At 41.2% G+C, this 21,755-nt stretch overlaps 2 protein-coding genes across 3 annotated transcripts; one reads left to right on the forward strand and one right to left on the reverse strand.

Annotated features, from left to right (window-relative positions):
• The first annotated feature begins 39 nt into the window (after positions 1–39).
• Positions 40–19,549, forward strand: CEBPZ (CCAAT enhancer binding protein zeta). Of its 2 annotated transcripts, none has more exons than XM_075146627.1 (16): positions 40–216; positions 367–1,886; positions 2,935–3,166; positions 3,728–3,902; positions 4,516–4,604; positions 6,177–6,230; positions 6,932–7,034; positions 8,192–8,260; positions 11,714–11,780; positions 13,196–13,296; positions 14,786–14,846; positions 15,979–16,187; positions 17,239–17,322; positions 17,812–17,873; positions 17,960–18,041; positions 18,859–19,549. In XM_075146627.1, exons 1-16 carry the CDS (start codon positions 76–78, stop codon positions 18,996–18,998), a joined length of 3,189 nt encoding a protein of 1,062 aa, XP_075002728.1. In that variant the 5' UTR covers positions 40–75; the 3' UTR covers positions 18,999–19,549. The 2 variants fall into 2 exon arrangements, with proteins under 2 accessions (XP_075002728.1, XP_075002729.1); XM_075146628.1 differs by having other exon boundaries at positions 47–216; positions 1,660–1,886.
• Positions 18,707–21,206, reverse strand: CEBPZOS (CEBPZ opposite strand). The gene is made up of 4 exons (XM_075146635.1): positions 21,050–21,206; positions 19,426–19,470; positions 19,076–19,159; positions 18,707–18,959 (listed from the first exon to the last, which is right to left on the reverse strand). The coding sequence occupies exons 1-3, from the start codon at positions 21,189–21,191 to the stop codon at positions 19,077–19,079; spliced, it is 270 nt and encodes an 89-aa protein (XP_075002736.1). The 5' UTR covers positions 21,192–21,206; the 3' UTR covers positions 18,707–18,959; position 19,076.
• Positions 21,207–21,755: the final 549 nt, after the last annotated feature.

The raw sequence follows: 21,755 nt of genomic DNA on the forward strand, positions 1-21,755 counted from the left end.
GGACCTGCGCTCCCGCCGTCCCGCGGGGCCGGAAGCGCGCACCGCGCATGCGGACGGAACTTCCGGCGAGTGGCGATGGCGGCGCTGTGGGACTTCGGCGTGAGGGACCCGAAGGAGGCGGGCGGCGGCGGCGGCGAGGAGGAGGACAACGACGATGAAGAAGAAGATGCCGAAGGCTTCACACTGGACGAGGTGTTGCGCCTCGGTGGCACCAAGGTAAGGGGGGGCGGGCGGGAGGGAGCGGGAGCACGTGGCGGCCGCGCCGCCCTGGGACGGGCCCCTGTGGGGCGCGGGGTGTGGGGGGGCGGTGGGGGGAGCCGTTGGGCGCCGGGTCCGCCTGTAACGGCCGTGCGCTGCCGCCCGCAGCAAGACTACCTGATGCTGTGCGCCGTGGACGAGGCGGAGGAGATGGTGGACGGTGGCAAGAAGGACGCGATCGACGACCTGAAGGAAGGGGAGCTGGAGACGTTCGTCAGCTCCCTGGGGCTCGGCAAGTATGCGAAAACTTGCCTGGTAGTGGAGGAGGGGGAGGAGGACGGTGGCGGCAGCGAGGAGAAAGAGAAGCCCCCGAAGAAAGAGAAAAGCAAGAAAGAAACTAACCATCCTTTGTTAGAAGGGAAAAAAGGAAGAAAAGTCAAGGAAAAGGCAAGTGGTGTGAAAGACAGCAAGAAGGAGCAAACTGGTGGTGATCAGGACCAGCACCTTTCAGCAAAGAAAGATAGACTGGAAGAAGATTTTGAATTTCAAGCTAGGCAAGTGATACTGATCAAACCAGGGGGCAAATGGTACGATCTAGAATACACCAATGAATTCTCTTCAGAGCCACAAAATCAGGCGCTTCTGTCCAAGTACAAGGCTTTGGCCCAAAAGCTGTACCATCATGAGACAGATCTGTATAAGAATAAGACAGATTATCAGAAGGGGGCCTCTTCGGCGTGGATGAAAACTGTTGTGTCATCGGGTACCTTGGCTGACAGGATGGCAGCCATGACCCTTCTCATTCAGGACAGTGCTGTCCACAGTCTCCAGTTTGTTGAGAACTTGGTCAACCTCATAAAGAAAAAGGGCAGCAGGCATCAGAGCCTTATGGCTTTGGATACATTCAAGGAGCTTCTAATTTCAGATCTCTTACCAGACAATCGAAAATTATGGTCTTTCTCGCAGCGACCATTTAACAACATAGAGAAGATGTCGAGTGGCAACAGGGATTCAAGAGACAGACGGTTGATACTGTGGTACTTTGAGCATCACCTGAAGCTACAGGTGGCAGAGTTTGTGCAAGCGTTAGAAACACTGAGTCATGATTCTCTGACGGCAACGAAATCCCGAGCACTGGCGGTTGCCCACGAGCTTCTCTGTAACAAGCCTGAGCAGGAGAAAGTTCTGCTTGTTCAGCTGGTAAATAAACTGGGAGACCCTCAGAACAAAATCGCCACCAAAGCCTCTTATCTTTTGGAGACATTACTTAACAAGCATCCAAATATGAAGGGAGTCGTGTGCAGTGAGGTGGAGAGGCTTTTGTACCGGTCAAACATTAATGTGAAGACTCAATATTATGCCATTTGCTTTCTAAATCAGATAGTCCTCAGTCATGAAGAAAGTGCGTTGGCTAACAAACTGATAACTTTGTACTTTTGCTTTTTTCGGAACTGCATTAAGAAAAAAGACGTTGAATCCAAAATGCTCAGTGCTCTTCTTTGCGGGGTAAACAGAGCTTACCCTTATGCTGAGACCGGTGATGAGAAAGTGAAAGAACAAATGGACACGTTGTTTAAAGTTCTGCATCTTGTGAACTTCGGCACCAGTGTCCAGGCCCTGATGTTACTGTTTCAAGTGATGGACTCTCAGCAGACTGTGTCGGATAGGTACTACACAGCACTATACAAGTAAGTGACAAGTCTGCATTTTTTATATAAATTTAATTTTATGAGGTAGTCACCATTAATTTAAAGTTGTAGAAACACTTTTTTTGCTTTTAAGATCTTGCAAGGTTTGCGTCTCATTGGGTAAAAATTTCTGACCTTTTGTACGAGCTGGAAGAAAAAGCATGTGATTTCATTGACTTAACATGGGGATAAAACAAATAGTAGTGATAGATTCTGAGAACACAACATACGCATTTCATCCTTTGCACTATTTTCCGGTGGCATATATTAATTCCAGGTATTATTTGAAACTAATAGATAACTACTTCTTCTGAAATCACTTTTACAGGTATTGTGGTTTAGTCACGTAGTAGCCCAAAACCTTGTTTCCTTTTTTTGTGGGGGTGCGGGAGAATATTATGTTAACGAATTCTTTAGATGATTTAATTGGTGTAGTTGGAAAGCCTTATATTATAAAAGTATCTCTTTTTTGTCCCAGCTGACTGTTTAGACTCTTTGTAGGATCCTTGCAGGCTTCTGTTTAGTAGACCAAAGGGAAGTTGCTGATTTTTTAAAAAGGGAACTCAAGTTCCCCCAGAACATGCAATGTATTTAGGGGCCTTCCTGTGCCTGGCAGCCTGGAAAAAAGGTGGAGTAGAAAATGAACTTGCCAACACAGATGTCTGGTCTGGTTGTGAAGCATGCCAATTGCTAACCATTTTCTTTCTATTTTTTGAACATCTGAATAAATCAGATTAGTTTCTCACTTTGAATATCTGAAATTTTGAATGGTTTCCGTTGAACTCAGTTTCTTTATATTTTCTTACAGTTTTTTTTTGTTTACTGGTACAGGGTTTTTTTAAAACATCAGTGTCTCATATATAGCTGGAATTATTACACAACTGTTGACAGTTCAGAGTTGATTGTAATGGTTTTGAGTATTGGGGAACAAGCTGTCACTGGTCTTTTAGATGGCACTCTGAAAAAGGTAGATGATTGTTGTTAATAGCAATTACTCTTCTACGTGCATTATGATAATCAGCAATATTTTCTGCTGTGTTTTCTACAGGAAGCTTCTAGATCCTGCTTTAGCAACCTGCTCGAAGCCATCCATGTTTCTTAATCTTGTTTATAAATCTCTGAAGGCAGATGTAGTGTTACGGCGCGTGAAGGCCTTTGTGAAGAGATTACTTCAAGTCACTTGTGGACAAATGCCACCCTTCATTTGTGGAACCCTCTACCTTCTGTCTGAACTTCTGAAAGTAAAACCAGAGTTAAGGGTCCAGTTACAGGATCATGCGGTATAAGATGATTTCTTTATCTCATTGTTTTTTCAATAAGAGCTGTTTTCATAAGCACCTTTCCCTAACCTGTTTATTAGTAACCTGAGGGTTTGCTAGTATATTATGTTATGGGAGAAAGCACTTGAACAATTATAACTACATTAAAAGTCTGCATAGATGAAGGTGTTTTAAGCATTCTAGCGGGTCCTATGGATTTCATTCATGGAGAGAGGATTATTTTGCTAAATGCTGTATAAGTAAGCAAGTGAACATTCTTCACCCAAAAACTTTGTCAAAACACGGCCTGTTTGTTTCTTCTGTCTGCAGGGTAGCTAGGCAGGACTGGCTTTTTTTTTTTCATTCTTCAGGTGGGGAGGGACCATTACAGTTGTGAGATGTAAGCTGTAAAGTTCAATTTTAAGTCCTGTATCAAGGCCAAAAATATGTATTGCTTAAACATTGGCCATCATTCGTTTATATTTTTGTAAGTAGCTTCTTAAGCACTATATGTGCATTTTTCTAATAAATCAGAATAAAACTGGAAAGGAAAAGCTGTTTGGTAATATTTTTTGTTGCTAGGAGTCGGATGATGAAGAGTGCTTTAAGGATCAAGAAGAGGCTGAAGAGGATGAGGAAAAACTTGTGGATGCAGACAAAGAAGTAGAAGGTGAAGAGAGGAGCACAACGGAAAGTTCTGCTAAAACAAACAATTCAAATTCAGCAGCCTCGTGGGTGCATCACCTGAATATGGGAGGTAAATTAGTAAGAAAATATAATTCATTTAACTTCTAACATTCCGTTAAAGTGACGTGTTGATCAAGACTTGTTGTAAAATTAAGCGATTAAAACATTATTTTAGTTCCTCAAATTGAGGTTTGATTCAAAGCAATCGGTCAGAATAATTTTCCTTTATCTGTTAGCTTAGCAGTGATGAAGAGACTGAATCTGCTAATGTATTTCACTTTATGCAGTTTATTGCATTTGTGCCTAAGGAATGAACAGGCTCGGGATTTTTTGCTTCCATGTTCAAACACCTTCAGAGCAATGTAGCCAAGGTTAGGATGTGTAACTGCTCATTCGCTTGTGAAGCTTGCTAGAACAATTCATCTAGCTTTGAACCTGCTTCTAGTTTCAGTCTTTCCTGAGGACCTTTTGGAACCGAGCAGGGGTTTTCAGGAGCTTCCTCAGAAGCATGTAGGAACTCACCTGTGCGCCTGATCAGACACTGGGGAAGGGCAGCTGAATGAACCTGTGACCTGTCCAGCTAATAATGATGGGCAGCATTACTGTCATGGTGAAATGAAAATAATGTTCCCGTAAAGTTGCCTGAGAAAATTTAAGTTGTTTTCTTCTCCTTTGCCCCTCAGGCAGGAAGAGCGGAGCTTCATATGATCCTATGCACCGAAGTCCTTTATACTGTGGTGCTGAAAGTACAAGCCTTTGGGAACTGAAGAAGGTAAGGCATTCTATGTTGCCGATTACTGTGTTTCTTAGTATGGGCCCTTGTATTGAGAGAAGAAAATTAACTTGGTTATTCTTGGAGTAGCTACCTGGGTAACATAACAGAAAGGTTAAAGCTGACACATCGTTCAGCTTTAAGCTTGTATATGTTGCATACAATGCTGATACTCCGAAGTAGAGAACAGGAATTTTTAAGTGGAGATTTGGACAATAATAATCTTTTTGACTTTTGGATCTTAGCTTTGTACCACTAAAGCTTTTTAGTGTTGAATTAAATCACAGAATCATAGAATCATAGAATCATTAAGGTTGGAAAAGACCTCTAAGATCATCGTGTCCAACCGTCAACCCAACACACCATGTCCACTACACCATGTCCCTAAGGGCCTCATCTAAACGTCTTTTAAATACTTCCAGGGATGGTGACTCCACCACTTCCCTGGGCAGCCTGTTCCAAGGCCTGACCACTCTTTCAGTAAAGAAATTTCTCCTAATGTCCAGTCTAAACCTCCCTTGGCGCAACTTGAGGCCATTTCCTCTCGTCCTATCGCTAGTTACTTGGGAGAAGAGACCAACACCCACCTCGCTACAACCTCCTTCCAGGTAGTTGTAGAGCGCGATGAGGTCTCCCCTCAGCCTCCTCTTCTCCAGGCTAAACAACCCCAGTTCCCTCAGCCGCTCCTCGTAAGGCTTGTGCTCCAGGCCCTTCACCAGCTTCGTTGCCCTCCTCTGGACACGCTCCAGCACCTCCATGTCCTTCTTGTAGTGAGGGGCCCAGAACTGAACACAGTATTCGAGGTGCGGCCTCACCAGTGCCGAGTACAGGGGCACGATCACCTCCCTACTCCTGCTGGCCACACTATTTCTGATACAGGCCAGGATGCCATTGGCCTTCTTGGCCACCTGGGCACACTGCCGGCTCATGTTCAGCCGGCTGTCAACCAGCACCCCCAGGTCCTTTTCCTCTGGGCAGCTTTCCAGCCACTCTTCCCCAAGCCTGTAGCGTTGCGTGGGGTTGTTGTGACCCAAGTGCAGGACCCGGCACTTGGCCTTGTTGAACCTCATACAGTTGGCCTCGGCCCATGGATCCAGCCTGTCCAGGTCCCTCTGCAGAGCCTTCCTACCCTCCAGCAGATCAACACTCCCGCCCAACTTGGTGTCGTCTGCAAATAAAATTGTAAGTGAGAATAAAAATAAATACAAATAAAATAAATACAAATAAAATAAATACAAATAAAATAAATACAAATAAAATAAAATAAATACAAATAAAATAAAATAAATACAAATAAAATAAAAATAAATACAAATAAAAATAAATACAAATAAAATTGTAAGTGAGAATGTATTTAGTTAATGCAAACAAAAGATTAGAACTTGAAGTTCTTCAGTTGTTCAAGGGCAGAGCACATCAGCCTTGCACTACTACATGCTTCTGTGTGTTACTTGGTGAGTTACAGAGTGGCCTTATGACATAGTGGTGGTGTCAGGAGTCCGATACGTCAACATGAGTAATGATTGCGTTTATTTTTAAAGTAGAAATAAATAAATGATTCGTGTTTTTCAGCTTTCTGAACATTTTCATCCATCTGTGGCCCTATTCGCAAAAACGATTCTAGAAGTAAGTGTTTTTACTAGTCTGTAGCTTTGAAGTTTGATTTTTATGTCAGCTGTCTTTTGCCATTTGAAAAAATACATTATAAAGCCTCCTTGCACTCTGCAGGTAACTAGCAGCTCTGCAGCACTGTAACATACACTCAAACACAAAGCTTTTCATGGAATTTAAGTGTTTTATGTAAAAGAGACTGCTCACAGAAGTAATTAACTTGGTAGAAATATGGGTATTACATGATTCTTAAAGCTTTTTTAGAATTTTGGTCTATCTTTTTATTTAACATGGGGTTTTTATGTGGGGAACCCTGCTGTTGGAACAAATTCTTTCTTAATACTGTTGTAGTATCATGCCAAAAATACTCAAACTTACACAAATGCGTATTTAAAATATGTATTTCCATTAGAAAATACGGTATCCAAATAGTGTTGAGTATTAACTGCTATTAGCACATTACATTGCAAGGCAGTTCATCATTGAAACAAAGTGAAGGAGGTGTTTTTTAGTTAAGAAAATATTGAAATTCCAAAAATAACAACCTGTACAGGAGTGTATTAGCTGGTCAGACTTATGTGATGAAGTATCCCCAAGTCTTTGTCTTCTCAAAGTGTGGTTTAATGTTGTTCTTGGACTGTTTGAGTCCTCTGTGTTTAGTTGCTATCTTTCTAAAATGAAGACCTTAATGATTTTTGGTTTTTTTCTTCTTTCAGGGAAATCACATTCAGTACTCCGGTGACCCTTTGCAGGATTTCACATTAATGAGATTCTTGGACCGCTTTGTGTACAGAAATCCCAAACTCCATAAAGGCAAAGGTACAAACTTCTCTGTACATATGATCTTGATTATTTATAGTGACCAAACTCTTTTTCTCTCAGATTGCCAAGTAACCCTTTGTGCTTGTCAAGTATTCGGGGTGCATGTGGTGCAACAGAGGAGTGGGATCAGTCTTCAGGGCTGCAAGAGAGATGTCTGCAACACAGAACCAGCTGACAATCACGTACTGCTGCCTCTCACATCCACAGTGCAGAAATTGCTGACCTAGCAGAATAAGCAAAGTGATAGGGGAATGTAAAGACTACAGAATGGTTGAGGTTGGAAGGGACCTCTGAAGGTCATCTGCTCAATCAGGGCCACATAGAGCAGGCTGCCCAGGCTGTCCAGATGGCTTTTGAATGTCTCCAAGAATGGAGACTCCACTGCCTCTCTGGGCAACCCGTGCCAGCGCACAGTTGTTCTCACAGTGAAAAAGTGTTTCCAGATGTTCAGATGGAGCCTCCTGTGTTTCAGTTTGTGCCCATCACCTCCTGCTCTGTCATGGGCACCACTGAAAAGTGCCTGGCTCTGTCTTCTTTACACCCTCCCTTCAGGTATTTATATACATTGATGAGATCTCCCTGAGCCTCCTCTACTCCAAGCTGAACAATCTTAGTTCTTTCAACCTTTCTTCACAGAAGAGATGCTCCAGTCCCTTCATCATCTTAGTGGCCCTTTGCTGGACTCTCTCCAGTATGCCCACGTCTGCCTTGTACTGGGGAGCCCAGATGTGGACACAGCACTCCAGGTGTGGTCTCACCAGTGCTGAGTAGAGGGGAAGGACCACCTCCCTCCACCCGCTGGGAACACTCCACCTAATGCAGCCAAGGATACTGTTAGCCTTTTTTGCTGCAGGGGCACATTGCTGGCTCATGGTCAACTTGGTGTCCACCACGACACCCAGGGTCTTTTCTCCCAAGCTGCTTTCCAGCTGGGCAGCCCCCAGCATGTATCTGGTGCATGGGATTGTTCCTCCCCAGGTGCAGGACTTTGCACTTCCCCTTGTTGAGCTGCATGAAGTTCGTGTCAGCCCATTTCTCCAGCCTTTTGAGGTCCTTATGGATGGCAGCAAAACCCTCTGGTGTATCGCTCACTCCTCACAGTTTTGCATCAATAGTAGTAAAGTAATTTGTTTCTGATTTATGTTCTGCTACAGAAAACACCAGCAGTGTGGTAATGCAGCCGAAGAAGAAGCAGTTTATGAAAGATACGCAGAATCTTGCAGGTAAGTGTCCTGGTTTCGGCTGGGATAGGGTTAAATTTCTTCTTAACGTTGTGTTTTGGATTTAGTATGAGAAGAATGTTGATAACACACTGATGTTTTTAGTTGTTGCTAAGTACCCTGGCTAGCAGGGCTAGTCAAGGACATTCAGCTTCCATGCTCTGGAAGAGGCTGGGAGGGAGCATAGCCGGGACAGCTGGCCCAGCTGGCCAACGGGTATTCCATACCATGTGACATCATGTTCAGTATATGAATGATAGGCGTGATCCAGGAAGTAACGATCGCCACTCGATTATCGGTCAGTGTGGGTGGTGAGCAATTGCATTGTGCATCACTAATTTGTATATTCTATTATTATTATTATTATTATTATTATTATTATTATTATTATTATTATTATTTTCCCTTTTCTGTTCTATTAAACTGTCTTCATCTCAACCCATGAGTTTTTCTCACTCTTACCCTTCCGATTCTTTCCCCATCCCACTGGGGGGAAGGTGAGGGGAGTGAGTGAGTGGCTGCGTCGTGTTTGGCTGCTTGCTGGGTTAAACCACGACAGTAAACCAGCCCCTTTTCAGTTAAGATTGTGATGGCTAAAAAATTCTTGGCTGGTTGTTGTAGACGTGTGTCATCTGCGCTATCTATTGTCTGTTGGCAATAAAGGAAAGTGCTGTCCATCAGGGGTGCAGTGGTGGTGCCTGATGTTCAGGATCAGGTCTAATCTTCTTTTAAGGGTGCATGGGATCTCCACAGCTGAAACTTTGTTTCTGTTGAATCATTTTAAGAACAAATCATAGAATCATTAAGGTTGGAAAAGACCTCTAAGATCATCGAGTCCAACCATCAACCCAACACCACCATGCCCACTAAACCATGTCCCTAAGCGCCACGTCTCCGTGTCTATTTTAAATACTTCCAGGGATGGTGACTCAACCACTTCCCTGGGCAGCCTGTTCCAAGGCTTGACCACTCTTTCAGTGAAGAAATTTTTCCTAATGTCCAGTCTAAACCTCCCTTGGCGCAACTTGAGGCCATTTCCTCTTGTCCTATCACTAGTTCCTTGGCAGAAGAGACCAACACCCACCTCGCCACCACCTCCTTCCAGGTAGTTGTAGAGCACGGTAAGGTCTCCCCTTAGCCTCCTCCAGACTAAACAGTCGCAGTTCCCTCAGGGGCTCCTATAAGACTTGTTCTCCAGACCCTTCACCAGCTTCGTGGCCCTTCTCTGGACACGCTCCAGCACCTCCATGTCCTTGTAGTGAGGGGCCAAATGACACAGAGAAAGTCAGTTACTTCAACTGTTAGCCTCTCGAGTAGGAAAACACTTTGTCTTCTACTGTAGCACTTGGCTACACACCAAATTTTTTTTAAGATCTTTCTTTTCTCTCTGTTTTTCCCCCCTAATTGTCAATTACTTTCTATTGTAGTAGTTCCTTTTTTTTTAAGCAATGCATGATAAAGATCATACCTTCTGTTTAGCCATCCCATTAAGAAATGCATAACAGCAAAGGACAGAGCTACTGAAAACTGCATGCTTTGTTTTCTGTGCTATTTTTGCTATGACCTGCATATGCTTCCTATACATTCTCTTATGCTAAGTTATCTTTTTCCTGCATCCTCCCAAGAGGAAATAAACCCCCTGGGTAAAGAGTAGATTTGCAATCTTTTATAAAAAGTTCAGAACATTGTTACAAATTTGCTTGTAGCTGGCAATGTGACCCGCTATGGGGGGAAAAAAGGCTAAAAAAAGCCTTAGAATTTATTCCAGCTAATGATATTTCTAGTTAGGAGAGCAATCTGTTAGCGTACTAACCCCAGAAGCACACGAATTTATAAAATACTAACTAAATTTTCTGCTCACAAACATGCCATTCTTATGTCTGGCATCCTAGTTTTACGAATAATATTTTTTTAAAGTTCTTAAAAATATCTAAGATTATATAAAAATCTTTAAAACATATGCTGATCTAGCAGTAGTTAATATAGTAGTATTGTGCTGTTGATGGTTTTATTTGTTTCCAAGTTATCATATAACCACTTTTATTCTGCTCATTTTGATTGAAAAATGACTTAAAATCTCAGAAAATGGATTTATATAATGATTTAAATAACATTAAGCTCTTTCATTAAATGATATGGATTACTCCATACAATGCCCCAGCTGCAGCTATTGTTAGGATTAGTGTAAGGTATCTTTGGCACTGTTATTTTGCTAAGAGCCTTTCTGCCTCCAGAAAGAGGCTGCCTTTTGTCTAGTCCCACTGTTTCCAACGATTAAGGGCAGGATTTGGTGGTAAGAACCAGGAGTTAAAAAATCAGGGTAAACCATCAGTAAAACGTGCTTGAGGACAGAAGAGGTACCATCCTCTGTGGAATCTCTAACATTCCCAGCAATGTGCTTTCCTCTAACTTTGGGTCTTTTGTGTTGCACAGGGGTTTTACTTACACAGATTAGCTGATGTACCTTTACTGATGCATGGTTTTATGGCTATTAAAGCTTAAAGTAGGAATTTTTACCTAGAATGCATTTGAAGGTACAGTTTGTTTATTGCATTCTTTAGTTTATTCTGAGTTGAAGGAGCAGACTGAGCATTTAGAACTGGATTTGAGGAATTTAAGTGTTCTACAAATGAAACATCTGGTACAGAAATATGTATATATTAATATGGATACAAAAATCTGCACTTGTTGCATGTAGCTGATCTCTGCTGAGGCTTAGAGAAATGAGATTGCAAATCTCAGAACTCCATTTGAAGAGTCCTTCTGTAAGTATGCTGATCTGGTTTCAGAAACTTGGACCCTTGTCACTTAGAAAATATTACAATCTGTGCCCACTGAGAGAATCAGTAGCTCTTTCTACTTGGATTTACTTCTGAGGTGAAGGAGGGAAGGGGAATGTATGAGGGTAAAAAGCTTCTCCACAGGGAACCTGATCAATACCCTAGTCGATCTGCTGTTGTAGTGTCGTATTTTGCCTCAGTTCCTCAAAAGTGGAGGCAGGGTGAGGCTTGATCCCTTCTTCAACATGCTCGGCTGCTGTACGGCCCTGCCTTGCAGCTGCTGACAGGCATTTCTACTGCCAGGAGTGCTGAGCAGAAGCAGTTCCAGTGTCTTAGTGCATGACAGCGAGTTTATCTTATTTCCTACATTTTTTTTTCTTTTTTTAAAATACATTCCTGCTCTAGGTGATTGCAAGACTTCCCTTGCTGATACATAAATTAGAACCTGGTTAGAGCTATGCCTCTTGAGTTTTTCCTTAGGCTCTGCTCACATCTAAGTATCTGTATCACTGAGAACTGTTAATTTGAAGAGGTTTTGAGATGAGCTCCACTTTATTTAACGAATGACACTGGGTATCTATCTGCGTACTTCTGTCTGTGCATGCTGTTTAATCTTTTAAAAGAATAACGGTCATTTCAACTTGAGGTAAAATCAGTTCTTTTTTTGTTTTTGCAGTGAACAGTAAGGAGTTCCGTGCCAAAGATGAAAGCAAAATCCCAGTGGATGAAGTGTTTTTTCACAGGTAATGAAATACTTGTAAACATTCATTTTAAATGCTTTTTAATGCAATGCCATCAAACCCCATTACATTTCATAAGTACTCTCTGGTATTCCAAGTGTTTGCAAAATGTGGTTAATTTGAGTGACTTGTGATGATAGTACTTTCCTTAGAACATAATTTCAACATTTGTCAAAAGTGCTTAGGAAAGAATATCCTTTAAGAACAAAGGCAATCAGTGCTTGTAGTCTGAAATTAAGTAAGCTGATGTTGTAATAAATGGGTAATGATGAATGTCTTGTGGGTTGTAATTCTTATGCATTAGACGTATGTTTAAAAAAAACCAGGAATATACCTTGTTTATGTTATTAGCATCAAAGCTTATTAGAATGGAACAATGCAAAAAAAGTCAGAGGAGCTAGTTTTCTGTGTGGGTTTTTTTTTATTATTCATAGTTCTTTCCGTTTAGTTGGCTTTCCTTTCAGATTATGATATAAAAATGCAGCTGTAACACTAAAATTGAAGTGATACACATTTGGCAAAGATTTGTTCTTATTAGATCAAAATACTGGTTACCTGTGAGTGTCTCCCTAGGAAATCAGTGTTTGAATTAATGTCATTTATTTTGTTTAATTCACTTTGGGTTTTTTTTTTTGTTTAACATATTAATTGCTGTAGGGGCTTTTAAAATTTTTTGAAGTATCAGGTTAATGGAACTTAGTAATTTTAATTAATTGATATTATAATATTGAGGAATATAATATTAATAAATAAATAAAATAGTGGTATTAATTTTGAGATTAAAGAAAAGCAGCTTAAAAACATGCCCTTGTCTGAAAAGTTAACAGTATTGTCACGTTGGAGATGACTGAAACTTTTAAAGTCACATTTAAAGTCTTCCATATGAAGTGCTGTACTCTTGCTCTCGTATATAATCAAAATTGCCTTCTGTGTTTGGTGGTTCTTTAATACGAAATGAAGGAGAGAAAGTGGTTTAAAATGGCTGACAGAAGGTAAAACTAAGCACACAAAAGAGGAGGGCTATGGGGAGAAATTTAACAGAACTTAATGGGTGAATCTCTTTTATGTATTTTTTTTTCCCTCAGTTAGATTCAAGTTGAATTGATCCTTTCTTCCTTATCAGTATAAGGCAGATTTTCACATCTTTCTTGTGCCCTTTTATAAATTCACTATGTTCAAAATAATTTCTGGCACCTTTGGCTGTGAAATTTCTTTGTTTTAAGTCTTAGAGTAGTGACTTACTCTTTGAAAAATAAAGAGAATATAACACTGATTTGAGATGTGTTTGAAACCACTACTTACAATTTTCAACTGGCAACATACACGTGTAACAATCTGAAGCTTGTTTTTTTTTTAAAAAGCTTGTCATAAAGATCATCACCTGTAATTTTGTGTCTGAGAGCAATGTATTATTTCAGATTTTATTCAAAGTTTGATAAGAGGAGAGAGAAACAAAAGCGTGAGGATGATGAAGAAAGTGTGGAAGATGTAGATGATGATGAATTTGAAAGAGCATTGGGTAAGGTTGTGTTTTTCCTTGCAGTAACTATCCCAGTATTTCCTGCTTTTGGAAATTATTAATTTTTCCTTTTTAGAGTTTATATTGCATAAAAGAGCCAGATGCAGGAATATGGACGTGGAAGAAAACTGGCTTTACAGTTCCCATTCTATGCTACTACAGCCAGCAGTTCATACTATCCATCACATAAGCCAGCTGGATGGCCATCTTGTAAAAGAGGTCTTGCTCTCGCCACTCCAGTAGTGTTCAGCTTGTTCAAATGGTTGGAAATTGTCTGATTTTGAACATAAGCTCATGAGTGGCAGTTCACGCCTTTTTGTTCTTTTCATAATGTAGTCTGAGAGTTAAATAACTTTTTCTCACAGCATGTAACATTTGCTTCTATTCTTTCTTTACTGCTTGGCCTTTTTCAATCTTCCTTACAGTTTCTCTCATCGTTCCTAACATCTTTCAGGAGGTTATTTGTTCAGCTAGGGCCTTGGCAAACTTCTGCAGTAGTCTGAGCTCTTCCTGTAGCATGTACTTTGTTTGCTTTGGAATTAGTGTATGATTTGTTCCAGAATTTAAATTTGTTAGTGTACCATAAAATGTCCATTATTTTATGATTTCAGATTTTACTTACACAGTAATATATGTATTTGAAAAAAAAAAAAATCCAATTAGCTCTCCGTAACTGTTTTGTACAATATTTTTAGAGAATTCTGAACTCCCATAGCAGGGTTCTTCCTTAGTGACGCAATTAATATGGTCTTAGTTATGACAAGAATCTGTTACTAATTGTGTTTGTTGTTTTATTGTTAGTATCACTAATAAGTTGACTGTCTCTGAGAATTTGCTTCATAAATTCAGAAACTTAAATTAAGGACCCTCTAATGTTAGCATTTACTCTTTGAAACAGAACAGTTGTAATTTTTCAGATTTTGTTTTTACCTGCTATTTTATATAGCAATTTGTTCCTAAGTGAATTCAATGATAGGAGCTTTCATCCTCTAGTCTGCTTGCTTTTCTGTCAAAAATTACAGTGAATACTTCTAATCTGAAAATGAACATACAGGCTAGCTGGCAGGACACTTGCTTGGGGTATCTTAATTGAGTCTTTGTTCTCTCTGACTTGGAGCAAGTGTTTGAGACTTGTGATATCCCACCTGCCAACTAGGTTTGAATCACTGAGCAATTGTGTGTCCATTTGCGTCCGTCTGCTTCCCGCATCATCTAGTTCTGGCCAGAAATTACATCCTGGATAAAAGAAAACATTATCTTTCAAAAAAAAATTTTTTTTCAGAAGAAGTCTGGTTAGCTTTAGGTAACTGTTTTGTGGAGTACTTTTCTATAGGAGTATGAACCCTTTTGTATCAGGGCCCTTTGTTACTGATGCAGATCATATAAACTATTCAGGAAAATGATACCTAAAAATAATATATTTTGCAATGACTCCATATTTCTTTGTTTGACTTTGTCTTGTAGTAATAAACAATTTTTCCCCCCCCAGATACATTTGAAGCTGCAGATAATGCCATTGATGTTGGCCAGGATGACCTTGATTTTGCTGGGTAAGACTTTAAATTGGTTCTTTCATCTCTTGTTTTAATACCTATATAGAATTTTACTCTGCAAAATTGGATAGACCTTTTTCAAAAAGACTCAAGAGTATCACCTTGCAAAAAAGGCAATAGCAGTTGAATGCTGGTTAATGCTGCTTTTCTGCGTGTCCCATAATGGTGCATCGTGGTCCTGTGGTGCTTACAGTCTGCTGGCTTGACACGTGAGACCTGTAGTATTTTATTTATACAATGCAGTGAGCCAGTAAGCAAGGTAAAATCTTACTTGTTTTTCATTGTCTCAGGTTTCTGTTTGAGAATTACCAAGTACAAAAGTAAGCAGAATGAAGCATAATGGTACTGCTGCTGTAAGGACTGGTTGTAACTGGACCTAATGCAGTAAATAAACTTTGTGGAATCCAGAATCACAGACCTCAATTCTCAGGAAGTCAGCAGTTTCATTAATCATAGAATCATAGAATCATTTAGGTTGGAGAAGACCTTTAAGATCATCGAGTCCAACCGTGAATGATTAAGTAGCCTCTTTTTTACTTAAAGTATCTGCAGTACTGCTTTCGAATCAGCACAGAAACTTTTCTTCTTGAGGTGAAAGGAGAACTAAAGCTTAAAATTCTAGTGAAACCTGAACATTTTTGTGATCCAGACTGGTGTGAGTAAAAAATAGCAAAGAGGAGACAAAAAACAAATAACCATCTAGTACGTGAAGAACCATGTTTCCTTTCTTTTCTTAAGGAAAAAAAAAAAAAAAAGTAGTCTTATTTCTGCATTTAGTAGAGTTGCTAGGGATATGAGCAGTTTGTGTGTTTTACAGAAAAGACTTTCTGAAAAGGAGCAAAGGCACGTAGGAGATAAAATACTGAAGCTGACATTTCTGTTAATTTCAGAATAGGATTCTCTCTAGAACTTCTTAAAATGGTTGACTTTTATAATACAGTTCCATATGCTGATGTTGAAAACATACCTGAGTGCATAATACATGTTTCTTAGGTCTCAGCCTACCTTTAAAGTAGTTTGCAATGATGTTGAACTTTTCTAACATAGTGTTCGCCGGTAGATAGATGTTATCTGGATGCAAACAGTATTTTGCCAAATGAAATGCTAAGCTTGTTACATATTTTTTTAGTAATATAAAAAAGAAAACCAAAGGCGGAAAGAAAGGCCAAAAAAACGAGGAATCCAGTGGTGACTGGGAGGATTCTGATGATGAAGATGAATTCAGTGATCTGGATGATGAGGAAGTCTCCTTAGGAAGTATGGAGGAAGACTTTGGAGAGGATATGGATGAAGAAGGAGGTGTATTTATGGATGTGTCTGATGATGATAACAGCCTAGGTAAAGTACCACTTATTATCAAAAAACAAGAAGAAAAAGCTTTAAAAATAGGTTATCTAATATGTAATTACATACATAAATTCAGATTTAGTTACCTAGGTGGGAGGTTTGTCTTTTAAGTAAAGAAGTGACAACTCCTCCTTCTCTGGACAATGAATTCTTAAGAGAAACATTTCCTGGCACAGTCTGCTAGGTGAGAGTGGGACTTAGGCACCTGGGTATAAAAACTTGCAAATGAGACATGTTCCTTTCATTCCAAAAACATTGGCAGTAACAAAAGTAGCTTTACACACAAATAACCGGCTACAGTAGGCAGAAATATTAAAAGATCTCAAAGAGAAAAAAAAAATCTGGTGCTTGGTAATTTTTTTATTTCTTTAGACCTAGTTAATGTTGATTTTTTTTTTTTTTTGGATGAGGTAACTTTTATTTAAATTCCTGTCTCATAAGTAACAGCTTATTCTTCTAATACAGCTATGCACCCAAATTTTTATTACCACTGTAATAATAACTTGATTGTTGCACCTGCATGGTTTTACTACCTTTTCAACTGAAAAGCACAGTTTACACAGTATACACTTTATGTGGCTGGAAAAACACAGATTAATGGAGTATTTCAACTAATAACTTAAGGTCACAGGAAAATGATTTGAGAGTGGGGGGAGGTAAACTATTCATACAGCTGTTAACACATTAATCTCTCATGAGATTATCATTTCACCCAATTTACCAAGCAGATGTGCGAGGTTTACATAACACCTGCTTTTAGCCTTCATATTTTATGTATCTTAGTATCGTATTTCATTCCTTTTTGGTGCTGAGGAAAAAAAAGCATAGAGAATGGCACACCACTGACCAATTTTTAATTGTCTGGGTTGGAGAAATCCCAAATTTGGTTGTGCGCGCTGTGTTTTAAACTTTTTTGAAGTAAAGACTCGGACCATTATGACAAATGTGCCTAAAAAGAAATTTTAGTCCCTGCTGTGCTTTAAATACTTGTACACAGTGTGAGAATGAAGGATTGATGTATCTTTTTTTTTTTTTCTGTCAGACCCAAACAATGACAAGCAATTGAAGTCTGTCAGTAAAAAGGGCAAGAGTAAGAAAGATACAAATTTTGTGGGATCACTTCAAGGTAAGGAAACACTGCCATGATTTCTGTTTGAGAAGGCTTGATACAAATACAGTCTGGAAAACTTTGGAATCAGAGGGTTTTAGTACAGATGATTATCCACACTTTTGGATCTGGGTTCAGATTTGAATAAACCATAAATGAAAAGGAGGTTGTCCTCCAACCAGGGAGGTTCAATTCAAAGTCACAATCTGCTGTTGAAGGACTGGGAATCGAAGGAGGAACTTCTGAAGGAAGGATGGTGTTGTACTGGTGGTTTGTGCATCTATTACTAACACCTGATGCACAGATTTGTTCTATTTAGTTCTTGGTTGGAAACTTTTTTCCTTTTTTCTTTTTAGGGGAGGTGGAGAATAAAGGTTTCTAACACAGCTATTTTAGATGGTCTCATTAAATAAATAAAAAAAAAATTAAAAACATGGTAACACTTTGTTTTAGTGTCTTTGTGAACTTGAAATTCTGTCTTGTAAGAATAATACTTTTTGTTTGAAGGATCCAACCGAGGAAAGAAGAGAAAACTCAAAGATGCCAGTATACTGGCATCTGCAGAAGAGGTGAGTTTGATCAGTGCTTAGCAAAAAGCGATCAAGCATTTTACCTGTTTCTTTGTAATAAAATACTAAAATTTCTCTCTTTAAAGTTTGGCTACCTGCTGGATGAAAATGCTGGGTCTAAGTTCGACAATATCGGAATGAACGCCATGGCCAACAGAGATAATGCAAGTAAGTACATGCTACAAATATCAGGTAGTTGTAATGCTGTTTTACTTCTTTCTCTTCAGAGTCTGTACTTAAAAAGATGTACCTTCTTTAACAGAAACACACACGGTCAGAAATCACAGTAGGGACAGTAGCTCGGTGTCAGTAAGACATAAGTCAGTTTTCTTCAATTACGAGAGATGCCCAGTGCTAATATTAACTGTGACTACTGGAGTGAATAAGGCTTCAGAAAAGAGGAAGAGGCTATCCTGTGGCCCTTTCACACTGTAAATAAGGACGGGCAGTATGCTGTTTGTCAAGTGTTCGTGTGAATTTTGCTCTGATAGAGAGTGTCCTGGATTCTTGTGAAGGGAAGGCATAAGGCATGGCTGTCTTTACCTACCTACCGGAGTATTTCCTTGCCATATCGGTGAAGCAAAAGTAGTTTCCCAGAAATAATTCTAATGAATTAAATGTGTATATACTGATTGAATAATCAGTCCTTTGTAGAGCTTTTTCAAGTCTTGCTGGTGTCACCTGAAAAATGTTAACAGCAGCACTCAAACACTTTGTACTCCTAACACAAGTGTGTTTAGCATTAGTAAAATACAAAGCAATGGCAAGAACGGTCTTAAACTCTGAGATTCTGAGATGGTAGGGTATGTTCTATGAAATGAAAAAACCGAAACTTTCTCTGATGTCAAAAAAAATGGGCAGCTTGCACTTTATTAACATTTATAAATATAGTAGCCAAGTTTTAACTTTTACATGATTCATCTGTATTCCACATGATGGTCAGAGGTATCCATCGGCTCCTTATTTCTCACCTTTCCTCTTACAGACGTCAAACAGATCCAGTGGGAAATAGAGCGTGACAAGTGGCTTCACAATAGGGATGTGAAAAGCATCATCAAAAAGAAGAAACAGTTCAGGCACAGAGGGCTGAAAAACAAGTACAAAGGCAAGAAATCAAAAAGATGAACTGGACGTTTTAATGTGGACATTTTTACAATAATTATTCTAAAATAATTTTTTAATTAATCACACATCTTTCTTACTTCAGTTCTTGCTGCTTAACCATGTAATTTGGTCATTCTCCCTTATGCCGTGAATTCCAGACCACTCATTGGATTTGTAATACACTGAAAAAATAGGAAAATCCATGTCAGCTGTAAGTTAGGCATGTCTGAAGGTGAGCCAGTTTGTGGCTAGTTTTGTTGGATGTGTAGCGCTCCAGTTCTGAGGACTCTATCCAACAGTCTGACACTCCAGCCGCACCTATGCATAATAATAAACACTTCTGCAGCATCTCCTGGGGTAAGTTTTAAGCAATAATAAAATCGGTTTTATACATAAGATGCAACAGAAGCCTCTGCCATCCTTCTGAAGCCAACAGCTACAAACCTACCTTCCAGAATTGATGGAAACCTCTTCTGCATTGTATATCTGAAATCTGACAAGAAAGATAAATCAGTTAGTTTACCCAACATATTTTAAGATGAATAATTAAATGCACTATTTTTCTAACTAGATTGGTTTTACCTAAATTTGTCTGAGCTCCTTAGTTACAGCCACCATTAAATAACATGATCTGAATGTACTTTTTCTTTTTAAAATTATATCACAGACTGTATTCAGGTTACTCATATGTGCAGCCCTATTATCACAGAGTTTTCCAAGCTTCCTCACAATTGTGATAACCAAATACAAGCTACAGATTCACATGAAGGTGAATGCCTCTCATAGACTGACATGCAAATGAAAATCGGGAAAACTACTTTGCTTCCTTACGCAGCTTTAGGTGGTCACTGAATCCTTCTGTGGGCTGCTCCGGCAATCCAGTAGAAAATCATGTAATGATAGCTTTATGCTATTTTAATGATTTACAGCAGCTCATAGAATGATCTTATCAATGCTAGTTCTAGCACAAAGAAAGCGGTAAAAGGTTCATTCTGAGCACACTGAGCTGTTAGATGAGCTCACTGCATCTTACAGAACTACAGCTTAAGAAAATCTTCTGCAGAGGCATATAAGAACTAGGATCTAGAACTGAAAAGGGGGAGAAATGAGAAACCGTGAATGCCCAGCACCAAGTTACCACGATAGGCCGATACTTCTGTTCTCCATGTTTTGGTTAGGTATTTTTTAATAAAGATAGCTTAAGTGTAACAGCCTGCCGGCACCTGAATCTGGGCTAACAAATGCAAACTGATGCAGTGTAGGTGAAGTACAGCTTGAGCTTGGTGTGAGACCACACTACTGCTGAACTGGGTGGGCTCGTGCCCTCCCAGCCGCAGCAGCAGCTGCCTTTCGGCTCGCGCTGACCCTGCGGGTAGCAGGACTGGCTGCCTGTTCCTGCCGGGGCCCAGGTCTGTCAAACCAGCGCTGCACCCTGCAGAGCCCTGAATGCAAAATAAGGCCACTGTTGTGCAGAGCAAATCTCCTTGCAGTAACGAAGTTGGTGCTTGGCTTATTTTTGTGTTACCTAGGCACTGAGTCATACTCTGAGAGACTTGAGGGACTGAAGCTAAATCGTCTGGAAGATGACGCTGGCTGCCTCATGCCAGCCAGGTCTGTTGTCTACCTAGGAAATGTCAAATCACCGAGCCAGTGAGACCGAGGCATAAGCGGATTGATCAATTCCTGCCTCTCCTTTTTAAGTCCCTAGTTGAGCCAATGCTGTTGCTATTAAAACGCGCAAAATTCAGCTTTGCTTCCTGGTGGTCACATGCTGCCTTTCAAAAGTTTCCCCACGGTTTTGGTTTTCTAAAACTAAAATAGCAGCTTGTCCTTGAGGATCTGCGTAACAGGTGACTACTGTGTACCTACACTAACACAAGCCAAACTACTGATCCCGACGCGGCAGGTTTTCTTAAAAAACCCGCGCGCGGACGCAGCATACGCGCCGTGGCGGTGTGAGGCGCTTTGGACGCCTCAGCCGGCCCCCGCGTGGAGGAGCTCCCGCTGTCACGGCGGCACTGGCAGCCGCCCCCTCCCCCGGCGGGGTGTGACCCCCGGCCGCCCCGCCACACCTTGGCTGCGGTCCATTGCACGGTAGAGCAGGAGGGCGCCGAGCAGCCCCGCCGCCTCCAGCAGCAGGAGCCCCTTCACAACGCGCCGCGCCATCGCCGGGGCACGGCGCCCCTCCCTTACCCGCCGGTAACGGCTGCGCATGCGCAGTGCGCCCGCACCGCCTGCGAGTTGCGCACCTCCCCCGCACAGGCGGGCCGCGCATGCGCATTCTTTCACCTCGCGTCCAGCCAGTCCTGTAATGGACGGCTCAGCGCCGAGGGTGGTCGTTGGGGCTCCTGTCGAGGCGCTAATCTGCGGCCCGGTCGTAGGCAGACGGAGGCGCAGGCGCGTCTCGGCAACCCGCGGCTCCCCCCCCGCCCCCGCTCCGCTGCTGCCTAGGTAGGCCCAGGCGGGGCCATTGCTTAGCACAGTGATGGCGTTGGGTGTGGTGCAGGTGGCAGTCCTTGGCTGCTGCTGCTCGCCCGCGGCGCTCCACTCTGCTTGCTGGCAGCAGATTCGACTCGCCACCACGTTTCCCTGCTGCCCAGGGGACCTACTGTCCTCCCCTCGCTGTTTCAGCTGTGAGCTGGCAGCATGTATGCCCACCACAGCTAAGAGGCCAGGCCAGGCCTTGCTGCCCCATGTTGAGGCTCTTGAGCAGGTGGCCCCTGTTAGGCGAGGGAGCGGGCCTGCCCTTTGGTATGTTCCTGCTGCTTCAACTGGTGG

This window comes from Calonectris borealis, chromosome 3, assembly GCF_964195595.1.
Source record: "Calonectris borealis chromosome 3, bCalBor7.hap1.2, whole genome shotgun sequence".
Lineage (NCBI taxonomy): Eukaryota > Metazoa > Chordata > Aves > Procellariiformes > Procellariidae > Calonectris > Calonectris borealis.